General features: G+C 38.9%; 1 protein-coding gene across 1 annotated transcript; it reads left to right on the top strand.

Moving 5' to 3' along the window:
* Window positions 1–9595: 9595 nt before the first annotated feature.
* mmp2 (matrix metallopeptidase 2) lies at window positions 9596–26498 on the top strand. The gene is made up of 13 exons (XM_042517002.1): window positions 9596–9920; window positions 10119–10345; window positions 11389–11537; window positions 12412–12540; window positions 13354–13527; window positions 14248–14421; window positions 15898–16071; window positions 16824–16979; window positions 17152–17278; window positions 21976–22112; window positions 22738–22897; window positions 23218–23327; window positions 25327–26498. Exons 1-13 carry the CDS (start codon window positions 9768–9770, stop codon window positions 25428–25430), a joined length of 1974 nt encoding a protein of 657 aa, XP_042372936.1. The 5' UTR covers window positions 9596–9767; the 3' UTR covers window positions 25431–26498.
* Window positions 26499–27129: the final 631 nt, after the last annotated feature.

The following is a 27129-nucleotide window of genomic DNA, read 5'->3' as shown; positions in this document are numbered from 1 at the left end:
AACATCAAATAAGATATCTCTTGCTAAAAAATCATGGGAAAACACCCTTTAACATTAACTGAAACATAAAAAGATCTGCTTTCTTGTTCCAGGTTGTTTAAATGACAATAGTTCTGGAGTTAAAGATGTGGTTGAAAACTGTGGGTAGCGGTAAAAAGAGTCATATCTGTGCTAGAGCAAGGATGCTGTAGAAATCAATACCCCGTTGCATTTGCATTGCTTTGATCATGTACAGCAGGACCGGGAGATTAAGTAATACAGATTCTGCCTGACAGGCCGATCATTAACACTAGTTTGCAATCTGTCTGTGCATCCACTCGTCCCGTCTAACGCCTTGGGAAACACAAGTGTTCTACATAAGTGAATTTAGGAGGGCACATGTAAGACAGTGGCTGTAACAGGCCGATCAGCCTGCTAGGTGAGTGTTGTCTCTGTAAATCATTGTCTCACTTCAATCACACCACCACTTAAGAAGGGAAAGAGGTGTAGGTGAGATCAAATGCTGCAATTTCCTGAAAAAAATAATCATCAGATCTTTGTAACTGAGGATAGATGGAATTTGGGTCAACAGTGACCATGTCGGAGGGCGACCTTTGCCCTTTGTGTCTCTCCTTTGTTCACCCTCTTCCCTCTAATCCAGTCAAGGGTCATTCTTCTTAAATGATTTAGCACACTGATCCAAGGACACAAAGTACTTTTTCATATGTCACTAATATTCATAATGCTCTCTACATATGACTTTTCAGGCCAGTCTGCCCCATTTTGCGTAGTCTCTACACACACACACACACACACACACACACACACACACACACAGACACACAGACACACAGATATGAAATGATAATACAGAATAAATCAGGTCTCAATATGGCCCAATTGTGGAAATCTCTGTCCCTGATACATTACAAATATCTGAAATATAACGTGGTGGATTATGCTTTGATATCAGCTCTTACTTACCGTATGTGTTCAGGAAAAAAAAAACACCTGCCCTCTATCCCAATAGGATCAGCAGATTAATCTTGGTAAGACGTAACACACACAGATGGTCAGACAGGAAAAAAATTAGAAAAATATGCAATATGAATACATTTGTCTTGTGTAATATCAAATATGATTCATCTATCATGGAGATAATGGCTTGATGCATTGGTGTACTTAGCAAAGAGACAAAGTTAATTTCTTTATAGGCCAAATTTTCCTACCAAGATCCCCATATTATTATATTATATAAATTAAATGTAAGCCATCTATCTGGTTTGAATAGTAATAGCAACAGCGCTACCTTGTGCATTGATTCATTTCTGGCCACATTTCAATGCTGCAAACACAATGCACTCAGGAAGATATGTGACTGCCTGCCATATGTTATATATTAATCTATACAGCAATAAATACACTCTGGTGGAAAATCAAACAGAGACCAGGAGATTACTTGTCTTTTGCTACTTCTTTCAACGCAACGAGCCTGTTGAGTGTCCCCTGTCAGACATCTGACTGTTGTTTATTAGGATGAATAGAGAAAGGTGATATGGTAATTTGGAGCAGCACGATCGCTGCTCCCCAACGGCCAGTGGGCCTCAGCTTCCTCACAAAGGTCTTTTTCAATATCCTGAAAACATGGACGGTGGCAGCGTGCATGCTATCCACTACTTAAAACACAGGGGGCCTATGGGCTGCAGACACAGCCCTACAAGACTCAGATCACAGGTAGCAGCAATAAGAGGAGGCATGGCTTCCAGGGTCAGAACACTGGCTCATACATCGGCACACTTCTGCCACTTCATCACACATAACAAAGCTGTTTTCATGCAGCAGTCTAGACACTGGACTCATGTTTAAACGAGCCATTACTAATGCTAAGATTGTGAAATCACAAATACAAAGTCCATTTAAGTTATATGGTCTCAACTCTTGCAAATATGTTATGGTTATTGTTTGCTGTGTGGAAATAAAATGAATATTTATTCTCCCTTTTTAAACCAGCAGTGTGTAGGATTCATGGAATTTAGTGGCGTCTAGTGGTCAGGATTGCATATTGCAACCAGCTGAACTCATCCTATGTGCAAATGTAAATTCCTGTTTAGGAGTCCTTCAGCAATTGCTGTTCAGGAGGTTTTTACTGGGAGCTGAGTTATACGCAGAGGTCTCTTCCTCTCCAAAACAAATGGAGGTGGGAATTGAAACTGGTAAAAACACTGACCAATCAGCTTTAAGTCACAAATCAGTGTTTCTCTGACCCTATCCAGCTTGTTGCAGATAAACCGAACAGGATCAGCAGCCATAAATGTGTGCTCACCTTCTTCCACATGAATTATCTACAGAGGTCTCCTTCTCTACAAAACCATTGGACCGGTTGATTTAAATCAATAATAAAACTGAACAAAGCAGTGTGATTATTGATTGTAAAAAACAAACACAAAGCAAGCAAACAAATGCTGCTCACTATGGTGACTAACTAGAGCCAGTGTTTGGGTTTGTCTGTTCGGGGCTACTGTAGAAACATGGCGGAGCAACATGCATAGACGAGGACCTGCTCCCTGTGTAGATGTAAACGACTCATTCTAAGGCAATTAAAACACAACAAATCTTATTTTCAGCCGACTATACACTAAAGAAAACACACTTGTTATATTATATTCAGTTTCTGCCAGTATATCCCCCTACATCCTACCTTAAAAAAGCGCAAGAACCTAAAACACATCTTTCAACAGTGGAAAAACCTCTTACTGGTTGAGCTGTGTTATCAGAGGATAGTCAGAGTTGTGTGTTTCTTGGAAGCCTGCAGGGTGCTTGCAGGTGAAAAAAAAAGTAATTCAACTCCCTCTTACTAACAAGGTGACTAGGGGTCAAAGAGAAAAAAAAGAGAAAACTTTATTGAATCATGCTCCCTCACCTTCAAAGGTGACTTGGAGCTTGTTATTGACAGGGAATAGGAAATTCACTTTGGTCTGGAATTTGTGACGGTGGGCCCAAACCATAATAATGAATGGCCTATTGAGCTTTAAAGGCATTACTGTTATCTTCCAGGAAGCAGGTTTGGTAAGGTGACTGTGGGGATTTGTTTGAGCCACTTCAAATGTGATGTGACTGATGTTTGAATTTAGGAGCGGACAAAAACAAAAGAAAAAAAGAATGAAATCCAGCTGTTGAAATTTGCTGTTTTACGTAATGTAGGCATGCCAAAATATACACATCAAATCAAATCCTGTTAGTGTTTTTGCAAGCTCAAATCAGATTAAAGCTGCTTACCTGAATAGAGGCCTGAGGGCCAGGTTTCTCCAGACCTAACCTGACTTACTGTGCAGAATCTTTACAAAACTGATGTATTTATCAAAATGAAATGACCTAGGTTTGAAACTATCCTCACCTGTCAACAAAGTGCATGGCAATGAAATATGTGAAAAGGAGGCTCGGCAGTTTAAAAGCTGATGGAGCCAGGAAGGAGTTGCCAGGCCTGGTCATCGTCTTCTTCTAATGAGTGAAAGGAAATGATAGTGAATCTGATTTCCCGAAGGGTCTCTGTTGTTCTGGAAACACTATTCTCATTCTCTTCTAATGGACGATTACTTATCTTCTCATTGTTTTCTCATTCCTAATTACACTTGGAGGGAAATAAATCACCATCAGCATAAAAAGATGGTATTAATGTATGAACTCTGGCTGAGGTGGGACCCTCGGATTATAAACCAAACTCTTAACAAATAAATTGTCACACCTAACGATGAACATCGGGGTGAAGTCATTATTATTTAACTAATTCATATGCTTAAAGCTACTAGTAGGCAGACAGAAGCTTCCCAAGTCGACATATGCAAACAACATAATAGCTCATCTGCGGCGCAGCTCTCTGAACTGTCAAGAGCATCAGACAGACGGGAGCCTTTCAACACTTCTTTCACTCACTTGCATCATGCAGTATTTCATTTTCATCCAACAATCCAGGTAGCAGTGTTCCTGACTTATCAAGGCTATCCATTTACTGTGACGGACAAATCAGATCACTGTTGAAAAATTCATCCCAGAGGGTCAGCCTGCGCACAACAAGCAAGAGCCACGGACTGCACTCTGAAATTACCACTGTGAATATTTCACAGTTACTAAAAGCAATCTAAGGTAGACATTCATATTTCATTTGCATGTCCGTGTACCTCAAGATATCTTTGAGAGTAATTTGTTTTTGATGTGAGAAAGGCATCAATATTTGAATTTCTTAAAAGATAATGTCTCCATGAGGAAACACAGCATTAGCAAACAAGCAGTTTAGCTGTCCTGAGTTGTGATAAAAGACAAAGCAGTCCCCCTCAATGTTTAGCAATATGTGCATCTGTATACCCCTCCCAATAAGACTTGAGTCTATTTAATTTATCAAAATGACAACATGCAATGACACTAATCATTTACAATACATTAAAACATGGTTGCACCAGATTTGGCAAGACGCTAATTTCCATCTGTAGTCATACAACTGACAGACTGACACACAATACATACAGTTACAATACAGGCTACACGAAAAGCAAATGCCCCCCAAAAAAGACAATAGACACACACCCTACAGCACAAAACACAACATGATGAACATAATAACCACATCTTTAACATGTGCAAACAATATGCACTTCACAATGCAGAAATCGGCACAAAACACACAACAACCACAATTAAAGTGACCAATATTTTACAGCGCAAAATTTCTTGGGGTTCTCCCCCAGAAAATTATTACAAAATTTCATATGTTTGTGCCCCAAAGTTGAAATGAAACCTAAACCCTTGACTTAAATATAAGCAGACTCCTCAAGGAACAAGAAACAAGGCAGGAAAAATATGAAAACAGGTACCAGAATTAAGAAGTTATTAGTCAAAAGGTTAAAAGGCAGTGGTAAAGAAAGAGAAGTATTCTGCTAAAAGAGAGTATAAACTGTGAAGTGCTGTTCCGAGGTCAGCCCTCCCCTCTCTTGCTTATTTCTATCTGCTGTTGCCAGCCTCTGCCACAGAGTGGTGCCAGCACCGCTGTCTTGGAGTGAGGCAGGGCCAGCCCCGTGTCCTATAAACACACACAAATCATTTACATGCTGTACTCATCAAAGGCAACTCTTCCTCATCTCCGCCGAGATTTGCTGCTGATCTGAGCCTCCAATATTGCATCTCAGAGCGTCGCGGCTAACCTTTGCAACTGCCAAGAATGTGATTAATTTTTTAAATACAGCTGTTGACCTATTATTGAGATGGAGAGGAGCCACGAGAGACACTCATCTCCTCTCCTCTGTATAATGGAATGCATTATTGCATCAGTGTTTACAAGGCGTGCTAAAAGAGAAACAGAATGTGGGAGAAAGCATTAAATAAAGCAATTCGGCTAATGTCGCTTTGGGCCTTGTGCACACACACAAAATGTCAATCAAAACTGGAAATTCTTTGATTCATTGCAGTTTGCTCTGGCAGTTGCATCGGAGAGAAGAGTGGTGACACAATGTGGAACAATAATTACCCTGCAGTGTTAAAGTCCTCTAGTGTCTTGGTGCATTCATAAATAAAATATGTTCAAGATAATGGATTTATGTTCAATAATTCATCATCGGAATGTTTCAAACCGAGTGATATAATATGTGTCACAGTCCTCTGTAACACAGTGCTTAGCCAAATTAAGTTATCTTGAAACAGATTTATTGACAGGGCTGTTGCTGCATTCATTTACTCAGCAACCATTGCTTAATTACTCCTGCAAAGCTCATAAAACAAACAATGCCAATAGACTGATTCTAAACCACTCAGTGTCAGTATTAACTACACACCCAGGCTAACTATGTATTCAAGCCAGGACCAACAGTACTGAACACTCGATCCTCTCAAGCACTCTGAGTTGGAGTGAGAGGAGAGAGGCGGATGGAGCAGCAGTGGGACTGTGATATTTGTCATTCATGACCTTGGTGCAAGCCAACCATACAGACAGTTTGGTTTGATGACCCATCAGAGAATCTGCCTGGGTCCTTGCAAGAGCCAGTGGACCGGGGTTCAGGGAAAAGGGTGACATCCAGGGCTGCGGTCTGTTCAGCTGGACTGGGGTCAATCAGTGGATCTGAAGATGCAGAGCCAGCTGGAGAGCCATGATACGCCTGGCCTTCATGTCCAGAATGTCCCATTCCCAATCGCAAGAGGAGGCCATGCTGGCATGCTGGAGGAAGCCACTCATCCTCATAATTAATGACATGAGTTAGTACGGTGTAGGACCAGAGCAAGCAAATTGCATGAAGTTGCATGTGGATTGCATGTAGAAATCCTCAAAAGTCACTCAAGCAGAAAAGAAATTGTCCGTAATGAAGGTGACATGTGTGATTTATAGTTGAGGTGTAAACGCTGAAGTACAAATCAGCTCTACTTGTGTAAAGCGTTGGATACAACCACGTTTGTGTTTAAATCAGCAATCTTGGCAACAAACAAATACGAATGGAAGAGATGCACTAGCAATCAACAGCAACAAGACATACTTTTTTTTTTTAAGCTAACGGTATTTCATCAAAACACACAGACACAAACACACACAATGTGTGCTTCAATCTAGACTAAGCTTAAGCATTCAATGGATGCAGAAAAAAGAAAACAATTTACATGCAAATCAAACCTTATCATCTCAATCTCTTTATGCCACTTTCGCCTGCAAAATTGCATTCATATGCACAAAGGCATTCAATTACTGTAGCTGTGGCTCAGCTTTTCACATCTCAGCGTTTTCTATTTGGAGAGGCAGGCCCATGTACATTTAATAGGTAGCCATTCTGTTTCCCCAGCTCTGCCAGAGATCACTGCGAGTGTGTCAGTTAGAGGAGATGGCAGCATGTATCAGTGCATGAAATAAAGCTCCTGCTCCAAAGTGACAGGCCCTGGATATTGTTGGAAAATGGATGTTAAATTCACTCTGCAACCACTAACAGCAGCCCCGGCTATGAAAAATTAACTGTACTCTGGCTAAAGGGAAGGGAAATTGCTTCGCTAGATATACCACAAAATCCTGTTTGTGAGCTATCCATCTGTCAGATCTCTTTGCAAAAAAAAAAGTCCTTCAGCTCTCTCTATTAAAGAGTCTGCTCTCATATGCTGTTCAGAGTAATCCACTATGAGAGCGGAAACAAAGAGATGTCAAAGAGAGTTAGAGTAAATCCTTAATCTATAGCATAGACCACGTCAGTAAAGGAGACTGGCTCCATGGGCCTCAGAGCAGACAAAGATGTAAGGCGTACGTCAGCCACTGGAGGGCAGTGAGACTGACGGTTCTTTGCTGCAACCAACTAACTGCACAGTTTCTGTGTGTTTGAGTCACCACATTGTCATCTGACTTTCTGGTATTGATTGGGAACTTATTATATTATTCATACTATGATGAGTCAGTAATCTGCAGCATCTTTTCAGTGCAGCACAAGATAATGAAGTTAGGTACAGTGAAACAAATGATTCAAACTGGCTGTAATTGTTGATTTAAATCTAGACTGAAAACCTCATTCTCAAGTGCATTTAACCAAATAGTAAAAATCAATGGATTTATTCATTATTATTATTATTATTTATTATTAATCTTTTATTTGTTATGTACTTTCAATTGCATTGTTTAACTTTAAATTGTGTTGTTTTAACTTCATTGAATGTTTTTTGTTTTGTTCTTTTTAACCGCTCTGTGCAGCACCTTCAGCCTACCTCTGTGTATGAACTTTATAAATACTTTATAAATAAAACTGCCTTACATGGGCTTAGAACAATACTTTTCTAATTAATTTAATTCTCAAGGAGGTATCTTCACATGTGTTTCAAATCATTATTAAATAATAATAATAATAATGAAAATGAAAGAAAGAAAAGAAAGAAAAACAATATAGAAAATACATTTTAAGTACAGTTAGCCTGCCCTTCTGGATGCTAATCTTCCAATGCACTAGAAAAATTTTGGTAACATTAGAGATATCTCCAGTTAAATCAATTACATTGGAAATTACTTGACCATGCACCATTTTTAGTGTATGTGAATAGTAATTTATTAGATAACAAGTCAATGACTAGAAAATCAATATTAAACAATCTCAACAAAGACAGGCCAAAAATCATGGTACAAAAACTCAAATTGAGAAAAGGATGAATCAGTGTTCCCAGAATATTACATAAGGCACACAGGCCTTTACAGCAGAACACAGAGGTGAGATTTCGCATCCCGCCACCAGATGTCATTATATCACTTTAAATAACATTTGGTCTGTCTGCAGCTGGGTGTCTCTGTTTCTCTGCTGAAAAAGTAACATTCTTTGTGATGTCACTTACTTAAAGAAAATAACAGCCTTGTGTCTGTTTAACGAATCCGTTAAAATGAAATAGATAATACAGTCCTAGTAGAAGAAATGACATGGGTCCCTTTTTGAGCAATAATAATCTCTAGTCTCTTTGGTAAATGTTATTGTTATCTAAAGAAAACATTGTTACTGCGGGGAGAAAATGTTTTCCTGATGTGGAAAGAAGTGATAAGGACTTAAGGGTGAAGTGGGGACACTGACACACGTAAACACCCACTTCTGGATCATACAAAGTTATGTGCAAACAGTTGTGGGCAGGCACTGTCAAGAAACCAGAAACATTTTGTTTAGTGGGGCATGAGTTGAACAGGGCACATTTGCACAAGACAACTTTTTTTTCTTTTCAACCTTGCTTATTAATTAATATGAAGCTAATCACTGTGCAGCATGCCCTCTCAGAGAAAAAGCACTAAAAGATCAAAAGAGACAGACTGGCAGAAAGACTGGCCTCTCACTAATGCTTGATGCTAGGTGGAGCATACCTGACCCCCTCCACTTGCACATAATCCCATTATTCAACCCACTTGTAATGCAACCAGTGGGAGGCTGACATTGAATAAATTTTAACAAGTAATTTTAACAGTCAATCTGATACAACATTAATGCAGAATCCTTATGTACTGACATAACCAAGTGAAATAAGATATGCCTAAAAGCTAGTCTTAGAAATCAACAGACAGTATGTTAATAATGATGCATGTAAATTATGAAATGATCATCTGAACTAATAAGCATCAGGAATGATGGGTGGTAAATATTTAAAAGATCGTCTTTAAATCCAAGATCAAAAAGTCAAAAAATATCCTAAGCATGGTAAAAATAAAATAAAATGTAAAAAAAAAAAAAAAGAAAAGGTGTAAATTGCCAATAATAATAGTAATAAATATACTACTACCACTACAAATAATAATAACAATAACAATAATAATAATAATAATAATAATATAATAATAATAATAATAATAATATATATTTTTCCATACTTAGTCCACATTTACAGCTGGTCATATAAGAGGTCTAATATGGAAATAGCCAATTGCCATGAATTGTCCGTTCATCAGAAAACTGGCTCTCATTTTGGGACATTATGTTTGTCATCCCGAGCTGGAACCCTCTTAGTCATTCCAGGTTTGCAAAAACAAGGCCGAGTGAGAAGTTCAGCGACTAAGCATCAAATCAGCCCAGTGTTTTTGCGAGCTCCCCGCTCCTATTTCTCAACCTGGAGACTGCGCAGAAAGCTGTCGGAGAAAAGTGCATGTGCAAGCAGAACTGAGAAAGTTCATAGAGCCGGGGTGCAGGATGTCCCGTTAAGGAGAAGAGGGAAAAAAATCCTGCAGAGGAGCAGAAGCAACACAAGCTGACGGGGTGAAAGGAGTGCAACTCAGAGCGAACGGCATTCACCGCACCGAAGATATCATTTAACTGAGCAAAATGGGCTTTCCGACGATATTTAGTTGTCGTCGGATTCTTCTGAAAGTGTTTTTGGTTCAGTTCATCGCATTTCAAGCAACTTATGCTGCCCCTTCGCCTATAATCAGGTTTCCTGGAGACGATACTCCCAAAACAGACAAAGAAGTTGCTCTGGTAAGTTTTTTTGTTGTGTTTGCCTTAAGTCTAAGTGGATCAGTCCTTTTTGAAATAACTGTGTTTTCTCATTAACTAGAACAACGGAACTGTTGTTGCATGTTGTTTAATTATTTATAAATGGCAATAAATCAAAAGTATCACCTTATCCACTAAAGTTAAACCATTTGTATGTCTGTTTTTTTTTTCCTTCTTAAGCACTATCTGAATAAGTTTTATGGATGCCCACAAGACAGATGCAACCTTATGGTGCTCAAGGACACCCTGAAGAAAATGCAAAAGTTCTTCGCTCTGCAAGAAACTGGAGAGATTGATGCCAAGACGGTGGATATCATGAAAAAGCCCCGCTGTGGCGTCCCAGATGTGGCCAATTACAACTTCTTCCACAGGAAACCCATGTGGCAGAAGAAAGACATCACTTACAGGTCAGGGAATTTACTCTACTTATACGTTTGCTGAAGAAGCATTGGGTGATCCTACACTTTAACTGCAAGTGGTACGTTAAAATGGGAGTGGGTCCCAAATTCATTCTGACTCCGAATTAGTTACACTCAAATAATGACATCATGGAAGTTTTAAAGCAGCAAGGCCCATATGAAGGGTACTAACATTACAACTCAGCCTAATACTAAAGTTACTTGAGATGCATTGCATGTATCACATCGGGACATCATATTTTATGTTAACCAATGACAGAAAGGTAAAATAATTTGACCCCACCCAACTGTTGCCCGTAAATCCAACCCTAAATATTGAGAAACAGTACTTTGAATAAGTCTGAGTCACTCAACAACACTGCAGTTTGACTGTAATTCTCCAAGTATTTGATGAGTGCACAAAGTATAAATCTGAGTCTGTTTGCTTGGAGAGATGGACCACAGCTTGGCCCAGTCTGATCCCCCCCCCCCACAGCCCTCCCCTCAACCTCCTATCCACCCAGCCCCCATCCACGCAGCCGTTGAGCGCTTGCATCTTGTGTCTTGCTTACACCAGCATTCCTACACAGTGTGTGTCAGGTCTTTTGTTTTTGTTCTGTTTGAGGTTTACAACAATGTGGAATGGGTTTATTTATATCAGCGGTTTTGTGTGCCCTGATCATTCCAGCCTGTCTGTGTGTTTGAAAGGAAGACTGCAAGCCAAAGACAACAGCGACAGAGATCTTAGACTGTTTTTAAGAAAGCACTGTGTAGACAGGCATATAACAGGGCCTGTGGCTGTGCAGCTTCAGGGATCATTTTCACCAGATGATTCATAGACTGACATTGGCGCTGTTTAGCTGCTTTTCCATGATCTGAGGTTGAGAAACAGATCTTGTGATATTTCTGCTGGTTTTCAAACACGACACTCGAAAAGTTGGGGTCACTGTGCTGATGACAAACGCTTTTTGTCTTTATGATATACATGCACAGTGTTTTGTCTTTCCTTGTCTTTATTGTAGAATGAAACTGACTCTCCGTTAACTCTGTAGAATCCTTGGATACAGTCCTGACCTGGATGAGGAAGTCATAAATGATGCTTTCTTCAGAGCCTTCAAAGTATGGAGTGATGTCACCCCACTTACATTTGCCCGCATCTTCGATGGAGAGGCTGACATCATGATTAATTTTGGCCGCAATGGTATGCAATGTATATTGACAATGTAGTATATAGATACTATATTCATAAAGACATCTATAGTCAGCTTAACTATTTGCAGGTTATCTTTATGCTTAAACTCTGTTGTTTTAGAACCCTGACATCACTCAGAGGATTTGTATCATGCGTCTGCAACTCTGATCCCATCACATTTTGTCCCCATACAAGCTCAAAAAACCCTGCTGACTGCAGCTGCAACATTTGTCATCTTTGCCTCAGTTTTCATCTCTTGAGATATGAGAAAAAGTAGTGCGTGCTTAGTTGCCTAAATGAGGCGAACAGATGGCATTGCAGGTTAAAATTCTAAGATTTATGCACTCTTAATAACAAATATATAATTAAATGAAGTTGCATTGCACTTCCAACTGCAAAAATTCAGCAATGTCAAGTCATAACCCAAGTTAGAAAACAGTGCAGAAGTTGACTGCCTTGTCAACTAATGGTGAAGGAGCAATGTGGTTATTATAACAACTGTGCACTGCCAACCTACATTTTAGGAATACCTCGTCATGCAGGTCATTCCAGCTAAAACAACCATTTAATATTTAGGCACAGTGTCATAATGTCTGTCTGTCTCGCCATAGCAGACCGTGTCAAGAAAGAATCTGATAATTATAGCAGAACACAAACTAAAAACACCCACTTAAGAAGATGTATAACTATGAAACAATATTTTGATGTAATGAAACACACACAAATGTCACATTATGTAAAAAAAAAAAAAAAAGAAGAAGAAATGTTTCCTCTTTCTTATAATTTCTCTTTCCACTTATTGGCTAGGTAATAGCTTGTAGCAATACCAATTGACTTCTGATATTTGCATGGAAGAATTAATATTGAATGGTGTCGTCAACAGAGCACGGAGATGGTTACCCCTTTGACGGCAAAGATGGCCTCTTGGCTCATGCCTTTGCTCCAGGGCCAGGAATTGGGGGAGACTCCCACTTTGATGATGATGAGCAGTGGACGCTGGGAGAGGGCCAAGGTAATGGAGAAACACTATTGCAAAAGCCCCACTTCAGCTGTTAGTGATTTTTGCAGTACTGGTTTATAATTTCTATGAATTTGTCTCAAAATGTACTATGTGCCAAATAGGGGGATTTTGCCTGTCAAAACCCAGTATTTTATTCAAAACATTGTATAAGTAACATTGGTGACATGACACATAACTTCTGACATCGATCATACTTTTGACTTTTGAATACTTTGTTTTGATTTTCTTAACTTTGTCTGAACTTTCTGGCACTGGATATGACAAACCTCAGCCATCTGGAAGCTGAATGGAAAAAAAAAATCTTTGTTGCATGCTCTTGCAGTTGCACGCATTGACCCAGTTAGTTTCATGTATTTCCCATTATTCTGATCCTCTTGTCTGAATTCATAATTTGTGCAGAGGTAATCTATAAACCTATTTCCCGGTCTGTCTGTCCCCTGGGGCATAGAAGTCTCACAACACTTAGAATGAATTGTGTTTTTTTTTTAATCATTATTATTATTATAACAGTTAAATCAAGTTTTATCTCATTTACTGCAACTAATTTGCACCATACTTCTCTGCTGCTTGTCATTGAGAATCTACTTTTCAAATTATCCCATAGTTTAGGTAGCTACTTGTTTTTATTAAGTTCAAAACAACATTTCAGTTACTTGCTTGAAATATGCAGTCTATTGAACATCATATCAACTTGCATCAGTGTGGGAAATTGGATGCTAGTAATATAATGTGTAGAAATGTTGTTAAATAAAAGATTGTTACAGTTTGGCAAAGTGACAATATGATCCTTAATCTTTTCAACAGTGGTGAAGGTGAAATATGGCAGTGCTGATGGGGAGTTCTGTAAATTCCCCTTCCTGTTCATGGGCACTGAGTACAACAGCTGTACACCTCAGGGCCGTGATGATGGCTTCCTGTGGTGTTCAACCACTTACAACTTTGACGAAGACGGCAAATACGGTTTCTGCCCCCACGAATGTAAGTTTGTCCTGTGTTTCTATTTCCTTCTGTTGACGCAACAATATGGTATTGGTATGTCTCTTAACTCATTTTGTTGTAGTGTAGTCATAAATTTGTCATTCTGTGACCCAACTTGACCTCAGCAGCATTGGTGTCATGCCCTACTTGCCTCAGAACCCAAAATTGAAGCACAGTCTTCTGTACTGGCAAAATACCACATATCAGATTTTTTGCTATATTCCAAGCTGTTCTGCTGATTTTGGACAGAAAGAAAGTAGGCTAAACAGTATGCCAGGAAAGTGATGTTTTTTTTTTTGTTTGGAGTGGATTATGGAACATTTCTTTTCCAAGTCATTGCCCCACTTTAGAACACTGGGCTTTGTTAAACATTTTGTTTATCTGTGTTATATTGCTGTCCATGGTACTAACATGATCACATGCCCATAACAACTAAGTGCCAAACTACACATGTACAAAGTTGTTTTATATGAGAACACAAGTAATGCCTGTTTGTACTGGAAATGTCTGCTCTGTTTAGCATGATGTCAAATAGTTTCATTCCACCTTTTTTCTTAATTCAGATTTCTCTTTTTCTCTGAACACCTTCGTCTGACATCATCGCTCAGGGTTCTAAGGGTCTTAGTTGCTTGCAATGCTTATTGCTTATTCTTTATAAACACTGAAAAAATGTGAAAATCTATCATGCACGATTTTATTAGTTTGATATTTGTTTTACAGTACTTTTCACCATTGGTGGAAACGCAGAGGGCGCCCCATGTAAATTCCCCTTCACCTTTATGGGAGAGAAGTATGACGGATGCACCACTCAAGGAAGGGATGATGGTTACCGCTGGTGTGCCACCACTGACGACTATGACCAGGACAAAACCTTTGGGTTCTGCCCTGAAACTGGTAGGTGGTGTCATCTACTGCCTGTTAACCTGACTACATAATAGAAAAAAAAACTTTAGTAAACTTATTTGGGGAGAAACATTTAAAAAATGTATGTATGTATGCTGTGCACTCTTTCATCTCATGCATAGATGATTTGGCAATAGCAAATTCTATAAAATTACAATCTTCTGTGCATTCTTCCATAACAGCCCCATCTGAGCTAAATGGCTGTATATTTTCAGTTAAGTTCTGATTTTATTAGTGGACTGGATATATTTTATATTTTTATGATATTTCAGCAAACAAGCAGATATTAGCTAAAAGGAAAGTACACAGTTAATGCCTTCTGCTAGTTTTTACTAGTTAATTGTTACCTTGTGGGATGTACAGTAGCTTGATTGAGCATGTTAATTGAGGAATTTTAATGAGTGTATTTTCATTCTTTCCTGAAAGTAAAACATTTACTGTAAAAAGGAGTTGCTTGATTTAAACCCTAAGTTTGCATACAGCCCACACTGTTGGCTTGAATTTCTCCATTAGTTAACTTGCAGCTAGCTACATCACCAAATGTCACATCTCACAGTGTATGTATTTGACAAATTAATGGATTTATTTGGCAAACGAATGTATTGTGTTTGCTTATGATATGGTAAAAGGTTGGTTTCCATCTGCATATGACATGGTAAATACAGCCTGAGCAAGTAACCCCTATATATATGTTATATTTCCCTTATTTCCCATTATTTTTCATTAATTCCCACTAATCCCCATGGAAAGTTTCCACCTTGCATATTCCCAGAATTTTGCAACCTTAGGCCTGTTATGTGGTTGCTTAGATGCATACAGTGCGTTTCGCTGGCTGTGTGTGTTTTTTGATGTGCAGTGTTTGTGCAGTGTACGGTGCCCTGCCGTGTGCTGGTCTGCAGGAATGCTCCAGCTGAGGTTTTCGGTCTTGCTTGTGGTCTGCTGAATGGCTGTGAAAGTATTTTAATGTGCACTGGCAGGGCTTATTTTCCATTCTGTCAGTGGGACTGGATTTAAGGGTTGAGGTAGTGTAGTAGGGAGGGAGAAAGACAGAGAGAGGTACAGCCACTGGAGCGTTCATCTGGTTGTAATAGATTAGGAAAGTAACATTTTTGGAAAGCTTTTTGCAATACCTTGTGTTGAAGAAGAAATTATTATTATAAAATAAAACAACACTAAACTAGTGTTTGCCAGATCGAAAATGATCTCTCTTTGAAAGAAAATCAATTTGGGTGGGTGCTTTTTGGTTTTGTGCCTAGTGGATTAGTTATTGATGTCATGTGCAGTGTGCCAGTTCTTTCATGATGCTGCTTTCAATATCATCTGTTTTTGCTTCACAATACAATACAAACTGTTCTGAAGACATTAGAAAATTGGCATAGGAATGAACTTTGAAGTTCATTAATGAACTTTGAAGTTCATTACATATTTCACTTTTACAGTTTTACCTTTTATCCCCCCCCCCCCCCCCCATGTCAACAGTGGGAGGAAACTCAGAGGGAGGTCCCTGTGTCTTCCCTTTCACCTTCTTGGGTGACACCTATGAGGCCTGTACCTCATCTGGACGCAGTGACGGCAAGATGTGGTGCTCTACCACCAAGAGCTATGATGATGACCGAAAATGGGGTTTCTGTCCTGACCAAGGTATGAATAGTATTTGTGGATATGTTGTCATATGGATTAGTCATTTTGTGACTGGCACATTAATAAACAGGAAAATAAAGGAAAAGGTCTGGTTAAGATTTTTCGTCTGAATTGTCCTGATGAGAAAAAAATTATTAGTTATTTGGCACTCCCAATAAACATCATATCTTATTCATGTGCCCCACCCTCATGTTCTATGATGCACCACTACTGGTAGACTGTTGCAACTGAAAGACCTATTTATATTATCCAATTACCATTTTCTATTGCACAGAATCAGTATTTTATGAAGGGATATTCACTAGGGCTAGGTATGTGCACTGAATACCTTAAAGGTATCATTTTAAATAGTCCAGTAGCAAGTAGTATCAGAACTTCTTCACTCAAACAAGACCTGCATTCAATCCTGACAGCCAATCATCAGAAGCGTTCTTGGAATTAATGCGACACGTGTGTGGCCCGCTACCTCAGCAGCTAAAACCTATACAGTCTGTGGTGTATAGGTTATAGGTTCAGCATGCCACAATGCTACCAAAACATTAAATAGTGTGGCTATACTACACACCCATGGTGTCTGGTCGTATTTTATGCAACTGAATGCTTCCTTTTACATGACAGGTATAGAACAAGGTAGAGGTAAAAAGGTTTAAGAGTACTGGTATTGGCACTGGTATCATAATTTCTTAAACAATAGCCAGCCCTAGTTTTCACACTTTACAGTGAAGTTTCTTCATTGTGTTGCATGTTTCCAGGCTACAGTTTGTTCCTGGTGGCAGCCCATGAGTTTGGTCATGCCCTTGGCTTGGAGCACTCTCAGGACCCCGGAGCGCTGATGGCCCCCGTTTATACTTTCACCAAAGACTTCAGACTTTCTAATGATGACATCAAAGGCATCCAGGAGCTCTACGGTGAGATGAAATGTCATATGTGGCAAGTTTCCTTCATAGGGATTAAGCCTACTAAATTAAGTCAACCACAACAAAAAAAGTGTCTTATTAGAAACCATGAAGGATTCATGTACAGTACGTGTGTAACCACTCCCTTAAATATGAAATATTCTTGTAAATCTCTTCTAATCAGGTGTGCCAACAGACAAACCTTTGCCTCCAACCCAGGGTCCAGTCACTCCAATGGACATCTGTAAAGAGCCAGTTGTGTTTGATGCTGTAGCACAGATCAGAGGAGAGACCTTCTTCTTCAAGGACAGGTAATACAATTAAACAAGAAGTCATAATTTTGTTTGACCTAAACCAGACTTCAGCAAGTGCATCTATATGACGGTAGACCCAATTTGACCAAAGTCAGTGTTCTTGACTGTGTTGTTTGAATATGTTAGCTGCACAGTTTTCATGAGCTCTGTGAGTCATGCCATATGAAGTCCATGTTTAACTCCCATGAAACTTGTTGAATATCCTGAATCAAAATCCAATAGCCTATTTCTGGCTCCATGACTTGTGCAAGTGAAATAAGTGAGTCAGATTTCATTATAGTTTCCCTGCAAACAATGGGTTGGACATGAGGTTTCTTGTTAATTACTGTTTCTCATGTTGCAATCTTGTGCCACTTGAAGACTGTGGTTTAGATGCTTGTTTCATGATGTGACAATAAGTAAGAAGGAAAAACACTATTCCTTCACTCATGCAGTGACAACCAAAATAGTCATCAGCCATAAACACTGTCTTACAGTTCTCTCCTCTACCGGCGCCAGTGAATGCAAAACGTTGTAAGCTCACTTTGTCAACTGGCTGATCCTGTGTGGAAGAGGAGGTTCACCAAGTGCTGTGGTTTTGTCAACAGTCTTTGTGAGTCAGTGTATATTCCCGTAGGGAGGCGAACATTTTCATTACAACAGCTGAAGTTCATTACAAATTCTAAAGAGTCACTAAGAACAAATGCAGTAATCGGAAGGAAATAATAGAAATAATAGAAAACACAAAGGGCGTTCTTGTTAGGTATGATGTCCTCATGCTTCTACTGTAGCAGTGCAGAAACATTGACTCCTTGCAATTTTAAGGTTAACAGAGCTATATACCTGTCATGGCCATAAATGTGTCCAAAGCAAACAGGCCAGCATACCTCTGTACCAAAGAGTGTAGTCTTTCATTTAGGCTGGCTTTCTGCTCTGAGAACCTAGAGTTAGAAACTGTGAGAAACAAGCCACAATCCTGCTCACAAATCCTGCTTTAATACAGAATGACTTTTCACCTTGCCGTGGCTCCCTTCCACACAGTTGCAGTAATCATCAGAGCAGCACAGACATACTTAGCCTGTTTTATGGAAATCAAGCTGGGCTGAGACTTAATTCTCAGCTGCTTTAACTTCAGGTAATGCTTTCTAAAGATTCACAAGGACGAGATATCAGACCAACAGAGAGTTGTACCCGACATCATCTGAACTGCTTATGATTGTATGATCCCATTAGATGACTTTAGCATTGCAATCCTATGATTATTAATTGTAGCACACAGATGCCAAAATGCCATTTAGATATTTGCAGGGAATTGGTAGCAATGATATTCATTATATTCCTTATTTTCTATTTGAGTCAAGGGGCTACATCATTGTTTAAGTATTTGCAGCTGGGCCAATTTTTACAGATGTATAAACTATCACATTGGTCTGCCATGTGCAATTGCCTAAGTATGTCAAGAATTCTAAAGCTGCATACAGAAAAATTGCATTTACTTAAATCATTTAACTTATTTAAGAACAATTCTTGATTTGAAAAATAATTTTCAGTGGCTAAGTGTAAATGTTACCGAGCACCAACAGACTGAGAACTGATGTGAAGGGGAGAAATTGAGGACAGAATAATCTCAAGGCACGGATGTGATCGCACAGTACAGTACTTCTCTCTGAAGTTTGAGATTAGTAAAGTTTCAGTACGGGCCTGTTGTTCTGACCTTCACAGAGACTTAATGAGTTGCCTGGAGGCCATGTCAGGTTTGTGAGCTGTAGAGCTCTGGTACAAGTAAAGTTTTATAGCTTCAAAGAAAACATGTTGCCCTCTGGGTTTCAGGGCTAATGCCCTCTTGACTCTCCCATTTTAAAGTAGGATCCCCCCTTTTTTCTTCTGCCTCAGCATATTTATGATGTAGGACAAATCCTGACACGATGCAATGAGTAATACATATAGCACTCCCTGAGCTCAGCATAAAACTGTGTCTGTCTGGAGGCTTAAGGGGAGGCAATTATAATGTCTGTCTCATACACACAGTTTGGCCAACCTTCTGACTAGGTCTACTGCAAGTAAGCTACGGTCATGTGCTTGTATCCTAGCATGTAACCAACAACAGCTTTTTGCAATGTACAGTATTTATTTAAGGTTGTAATCCTTAAAGTCCCCCTCCACTCAAAACCAATTTATATATATAGGTTTGTGAGCTGTAGAGCTCATATATATATATATATATAATATATATATATATATATATATATATATATATATATATGATTGTCTTCCCTGAAATGAATGACCTTGACTGTACCGAGTATCTGTGCAAAGTTTGTAAGATATGTCACAAATATCAAAAGTTTTATATATAAACGGGGAAGCAAAAAACACACACAAGCAAAAAAAAAAAGAAATTTCCAGCACAGAGCAGACTTAATAGCAGTACAGAGAGTGAGAGTTTGCATTAGCATAGTAAATGTTTTGACAGCATGTTAGAGAGTGCAGTTTCTGGATGTAAACCAGACCTTGGAGCTGCCTCCTACTATCTACCAAAACCATGTTGTAGAAGATATTGTATGTTCTGCAAACACAAATGCTGCGCCAGCTGTTGCCAGTTAGCCTACAAGTTAGCACACTAACCAAAAACATAAAGGATGCTAACTACACTTAACATTCTGACACATCTGTTAGTTACAGATTTTGGTACACAACAGACTCCTCATATGAATCTCTCTGACTGAGATTCAGACATTTCTGGCTGAATCTCTGATGTTTCCTCTAATACTAACTTTAACCATCTTGATGTGCACTGTTCTTTCACCGGTCACCCAATCACGAGCAGTGCTGCACGAAGCTGAAAGCATAAACTTACCACAAGCAAATTTCTCAATGAGCGTGAAAGCATAATTATTATTGCTGACGAACAATGCCCAAAAAGACTGACTTTTGCATTTTTAATGAACAGCTGTGACAAACACAGCGTGTTTTCTGTGGCTGCTTCAAACTAAAAGACACCCTGTGTTTCAACAGTTGAACAGTTTCAATCAGTGCCAGTAGGCTATGTTTCATTTACATTGGAAGTAACTTATTACAGCTCTGACAATTCTGTAAAGACAGCAAATACTAAACAGCAAGGCTGATATCAATTAGATAAAAGTGCACTGGATTACACAGATGGCTTTACTGTGAATCCCTCATAGGTTGGCAATATGAACAGAAATGGCAGACTCTGCCACTACCAATAAAAATGACCATTAAAGAAAGGCAATTACTGTATGTGGCTATTACAGAAAAAAGCTGACCATAAATGGCATCCTAAGGGTGTGTTTACACAGCAACGGTTTTTGCATGAAATGTTAAACTTTTGTTGCGGTTTGGCCTTTCCTTCTCGGGGCAATGGCATTTTGGGGACTTCAAATTACAAACTTTTGAAACCAGGTTCCAGATTGTAATCTTTTGAAAATGCAACCCCTTCTCTCACCGTGTAAACTGGCAATGTGCAGATTCTGTAAGAACAGAGACGTCACAGGTGCGGTGTTTTTGTATGCCGTGGCATTACAAAGATACATCGCCAACTTCTGACCTGGCATGCATACTAAAGTGTTTTTGGTTGTGTTGCGGATCCACGTACACAAGGATTGTTCTGACAATGTTATCATATGAATGCAGATTTTTTTTTTTTTTTTTTTTACGCAAAGTAAAGACTTTTTACATTTTTAGTAGGGTCATTCTCGTCTGAACGTGGCCTATGAACACCCCTTTAACTGCCTGTTGGCCCCTCTACTAAATCTGTTTCCACCGGAGAACAATAAGAATTATTTGTAGGCTGCAAACAGTATTTTTAATGACTTAGTACAGTCTGCTTGCAGATTTGAGACAGCAAATACAGCAAATCACTGCTTAATATTAAATTTCTAACAAACTTAAAACTGGCAGCATCATAATGAATTACAGACCTTAAACATAAACCTGCATCACCACATAATTATAACTTTGATAGCGACAAATGTGGATGAATGAATGACCTACTTGAAGGTCTGCAGAACAATATATGCTACGCAATATCCTGGTAGTTTGTCCTCTAACCAGCCACCAGACAGATCATTTATGTATGTTTTTGTTGATAATTAAATAGAGACAGGAATAAAAGACAGTAAAGCCCTTAGGATATTGTTGCTGCACCACATGAACTTGACAAATTGATCCACAAGAACTCTGCTAAAATGATGCAATTTATAGATTGTTAGTTGAGGTTCAAATATGTCTCCTTATTCTTCCTGACAAATGTATACAAAACTTAAGATATGTCTGTATGTTAGTGAAGTTATATTTTCATCCCCATTTTGATCATCATTGCCACTCATCTTTGCAATCTGCATTTCTTTTTCTTTTTAAAAATAGGTCAGTGGAAAAGAGTTTGGGAAGCTGCAGTTGTTGTGCAGCTGTGTATTGGAAATCCGGGCAAGATAGGTCTTGTTCCGCTGGCGTCTGCAGCCTTAGTCCTAACGAGAACCAGATGCTCATGAATCAGGCCATTGTGGCTGGCTCGGCCAGTGAAGCACTTGCACTAAAGCCTCTTCTTAAACACACACACACACACACACACACACACACACACACTTCCCCCACCTCCTCATCACCCCCCTCTGCCCTTCTTTCACTCTTACTCTCATTTCATCCCCAGCTCATCTACCTTATGACCACTCACCCACCTATTCTCTTTCTGCCAGATTCCTGTTCAGGTCAGTCAACTTCAGAAGCAAGCCCAACGGCCCTATGCTGGTGGCCACCTACTGGCCAGACCTGCCTGCCAAGATAGACGCTGCCTATGAAAACCCAGTGGAGGAAAAGACAGTGTTCTTTGCAGGTATGCTGGAGAAAACAAACAGTGGAGAAACATTTTAGACCTCTCTGAATATCGAGGTCATGCTGCATGAACTGGTCACCCTGTTCATATCCTCCCTGTACCTCTGTGGTGATCAGAGCAACAGACAGTTCTTCCATGAGTAATGGAGAGGTGTATTCACTCCTTTAGAATTTGGATTCCCTTAACGGTCAGGCGTTTCTACGAACTGAAACATTAGGAGAAGCAGGAATGTTGGCTGAGCACTCCTGTGTGCGGTGTGCACTCTTGGGACATTTGAGATATTCCACCATAGTTATTAGTGGTTTATAATTCATTCTTTGCATTTCACTAATATGACAAACTTCCTGAATACTGATGAAAGTTACATAATGTGTCCATCAGTTTTAAAGACATTAACAGCAGGGCTGGTTTGGCTTACAGAGAGACTTAACCTCTCTGAATGATTAAGCGATGATCTCATATTGACCATATAATATATTTGGTTGGTAGATATGCAGGAATACAGGATAATACCTTGATCAGACAGTTCTGTGTTAAACAAATAGCCTAATATTAACAAAACATATGTCTTCAGTGTTATTTTATCCTTACTTCTACTTTTAATTTAACAATTCCTTCTTCCCAGGCAATGAGATGTGGGTCTACAAAGCGGATGCATTGGAGTCAGGCTATCCCAAGAGGCTCTCCAGCCTTGAACTTCCCACTGACCTGCAGCATATTGATGCTGCCTTCAACTTTAGGAAGAACAGGAAGACTTACCTGTTTGCTGGGGATAAATTCTGGAGGTGAGGACAGGCAAAGATGATGCAACCATTCTTGAGCCTAAAGCCCTTGTGTAACACACCCTTGCTTGTGCTGTTGGTGTCATCGCCTCTTGTTGCAATGCTGGGCTACGTCTGGATCTAGTTAGTGTTTGGTGTGACCTAAGCTGCACTTTAAACCACAACAGCTCTGTAAGTCCTTGCACAACTTGGGAATTCATAGTGTTGACAACTAACTGTTTTATGGAAAACAGCGTGCGTGCGTGCGTGCGTGCGTGCGTTGGAAATGTGAAGTGCTAACTTAAGGAATATACTTTACAAATGAACTTTTTTTATGTGTACAGATACGATGAAAGTCAGAAGAGAATGGACCCTGGCTTCCCAAAACTTATTGCTGACTCCTGGAATGGCATCCCAGATGACATAGACTCTTCCTTCAGTCTTAATGACATTGGTAAAAAAAAAAAATAATAATAATATTACTTTTTTATATTTTGTGAAATTACAGTGTGAATCTATATGATTTGAAGATGGAAAATTTGATGACGAGCTGGCAGCACCAGTTATGCATGGATAAACCAAACCTGTTAGAAAATGAAAGGACCATAGTGGAGGTTTTGTAGCGTGATCCTTTGAATCAAGATTTATTATACAGTACTTAATGTTACTGGAAACCATTTTCCAAAGTATACCATACACTTCAATCAGATTTTTTATTCTTCGTCTTCTAAACAGCACTGGTTTCACCCCAAGTTATTGCAATATAACAAGACAAAGTGTCTAGAGCAATGCTAGCGGCTCTGTGAGACTGCACAGTGGTTCCCCGAGCTAACATGCTCACAATGACAATGCTAACATGCTGATATATGGCAGGTATAATGTTAACTATAGCTACAGGTGTTGCCATTTTTCTTTTTAGCATACTATCATTGGCTAATTTGTACTAAACAAAAAGTACAACTGAGGATGATTGGAATTAGTTTTGCAAGTGCAAACCAAAGGATCAGATGCATTACATTTCGACATAATCAAGGATGTCAAATAAATGTTAAGGAACACCAAAGTTATTAATTGATAACAGTTAACTGTCTGAATGTCTGTACCAAATTCCAAGAGAGTCCATCAAATAGCGGTTGAGACATTTCTCTCAAAACCACAATGTCAACCTAGTGATATGACTACATGAAAAGTCTAATTGAACTAATTTGGATTCATCCTCTGAGGACCATGACTATCTGTGCCAAATGTCATGGTAATCCATCCAATAGTTGTTGAGGCATTTCACTCTATATCAAAAATGTCAACCTCTACAAAAGGTGGACAGACCAAAAGAGACATTTCCATCCATAGTCCCATGGCATAGCATGGCTAAAAATCAATCACTGCCAGTTGGTTTGAATACTACAAACATAAACTAATCTTTTACAACATGAAACCCATACTACACTAATGTACCAATCACTCTCAGAAGGGCTACCAAAAAATATGATGAAATAAAACAGCAATGAGCAATGTATTCCTAGTAAATGAAAGTTGAGTCTTTAAGAAGACCTAAGGGAAAATGATTTTGTGGTGGTTGTGGTGCTTTGATTAGAACTGGATTAGAGCTAGTGCTTCGTTTGTTAGTTTACAGCATTCAGGCTGGCATTCCTTCTGGTTAGATAGCAGGCAAATCCAGTCAGCTCTATCAGTGAGTCTGGCTCTGTGCCTATGTCAATAAAACCTCATATACTGTACCACAACCCAAGTAAGCAATGATGCCATCTTGCCAAAAATGAATAGTTCTGAGGAACTGACTGAAAATGAGGAAGCGGGGAAGGCCAAAGGGAGTAGCTCTAAAGCTAGTGAGTCATCTGTGGCCTGATGTTGATAAAAGACAGTCACAGGGAGTGCTTAATGTCTCTCTTTTAATTTGCTGTAAGCAAATACCTCATGAAGGTTTATGTTAGCTGCAGCGCATTGCAACTCGAGTGCAAGAAATGTATAATAGTTAATGTACGTCATGACACCACCACTAAGCTTCCTCTGAGACAAAGTAAGCCATGTGTCCTTGAGGTTATGCAGATTTTTGTCTATAGTAAGCAACCGGGGATTTTTCCATTACTGCTCCCCTAACATGCACACATTACTGTAAGCATCACCATGCCCCTTTCCCACACAGTGGACAAACATATTTATATAAAGCAAGTCTGTGCCCCTCTACAGAGGTGCTTCTGTATGCTTCCTGATTAGCATGATTCATAGAGAGAGGTTTAAAACTGGCTTCAGCTGAGCCTGACTGGATGTTTTAATCCTTGTCACGTTAATTGAAACAGATAATACTATTAGTCTTTTAATATAAACTTGATTGTTTGACTGTTATTACAAGGTAGTTTTACTTTTTATTTACAAGCAATTTAATGTGGTAATCATAACTTCAGCAAATGATTGTGTGTTGTGCTTGTCTTTAACAGATTACAGCTACTTCTTCAAAGGCAGCCACTATTTCAAACTTGAAGACAGCAGCTTGAAGATTGTCAAGTTAGGTGAAATCACAAAGGACTGGCTCGGTTGTTGAGTATTTCCAAAATGTCTCACAACTGGCTAATTCCTGTAATGACATCGGGCCTCATGAGGACATTGTCAAAGTATCACACACAACTTGAGGTCGCTGCAGTGTACACTGTTGTAAGTTTTTATCCTGGCAACTCTGCACGCTTCTGTGGAAGACTTATCCCTTCCAGCCTGTACAATGGGCCTCCAGCTTTGTAGACAGGCACCTCGGGACCTTTCTACACAGGCTAAACATAGGCAACTGGATATTTGCTTTATTACTGTGTGATGTTGACATGTTATTTGTTATGCTGATGCAGATTTAATTCAATATGTACCCCCCGTTTCATTGTTTTATAGTTGTTTTTTTTGTTGTTTTTGAAAAACTCAGACATCAGGTATGTCAACACTGCATTGAACGCAGTGCTATACTGTGCTGTGAGATATTGCCGTTTTATGCAAATTTAATCCTGAAAGGCTGTTTTACACCATATGAGGAATTCATGTTGGCTTGGAATTACTTCTATGTCCAGTGTACTAAGTGCATTTTTTATAAATGTATCACTTTTTTTAATTAATTTTCTCAGTGTTGTGCAATACATTTGACAAAATGAATTTGCACAATGTATTTGACCGAAAATGGTGCTTTAGAGATTGCTTTTTGCCTATAGTCCTATATATACAGTATATACAATTCATATTATGTGTAACTATGTCTGAGTACTTTGTATCCTTTGGATGTTAGTAGTATTCGCAGGCACACATTATTCTTCATTTGGTTAGCACTTTGTATAGGACTATATAAGGGAATTGCTCTTTTTGGAGACCAAATTATTGTCATGGGAACTCCATGCTGCATTTCCCTTCACTAATGGTACAGAAAGATCAAAGGCACAGGTTGCCTCTAGAGGCTGTATAGGTTTGCTGCATGATGGAATCATGACAAGAGTACCGCAGTAGTATTGTTTCATGATCTTTTTTATATTCTCTTTTCTTTCTTGTGTTTTAACAATACAGTCATTGTGTTTTGTGTTGTTTTAATGCTTGTGCACTTTGTTACTGTCATCAATAAAGATGGTCATTATAATGTTGATCAATGATAAACAGATTAACAACTCCATATACTTGCAAAAAGAATTCAAGAGGGTGATTGATGCAATTATGGGCCTTCATCATTTAGCTTGAGAATTTAGCTGCCAAGTAATAATGGTGGAAGTGGTTTTCAAATCATTTACTTGAGCAGATGTAGCAATACTTATATGCAAAAATACTCCTACAATAAAAAGGCCTGCTTTCCCTGCATTCAAAATATATCTAAAGCAAAAAAAAAAAAACCTCAAAATAATTATCAGCACAATGTATGTGTTTCAAAAGTAAAGTGTTAGAATACACATTTTCCCTTTTGTTATTTCACAGTAAACGTACGCAAGAATTTCTTGATTCTTAATAATGGGTACACAACACTTCAGTGCTGTGATGCTGTAGCTGTTGAAGCAAATCTTTACTGCTGTATTACTACAAACAATTTAGTATCGCCAATTTTATGAGTGCATTGTATGTTTAAATGGGGGGGGGGGATTAACTAATGTAGCCATAAAATACATGTAATGGAACAAAAAGTACAAAAATCCTCGTTAAGTGTAATGAAGCCTAAGTAGCCAATGAAGTGGCATAAAATAAAAAATACTTCATAAAGTTGTCTTAAAAGACCTTACAATTGCAGC

Source organism: Plectropomus leopardus, chromosome 1 (assembly GCF_008729295.1).
Source record: "Plectropomus leopardus isolate mb chromosome 1, YSFRI_Pleo_2.0, whole genome shotgun sequence".
Classification (NCBI taxonomy): domain Eukaryota; kingdom Metazoa; phylum Chordata; class Actinopteri; order Perciformes; family Serranidae; genus Plectropomus; species Plectropomus leopardus.
The sequence above is the reverse complement of the archived record's forward strand: the minus strand, read 5'-3'. Positions and strand labels throughout refer to the sequence as shown.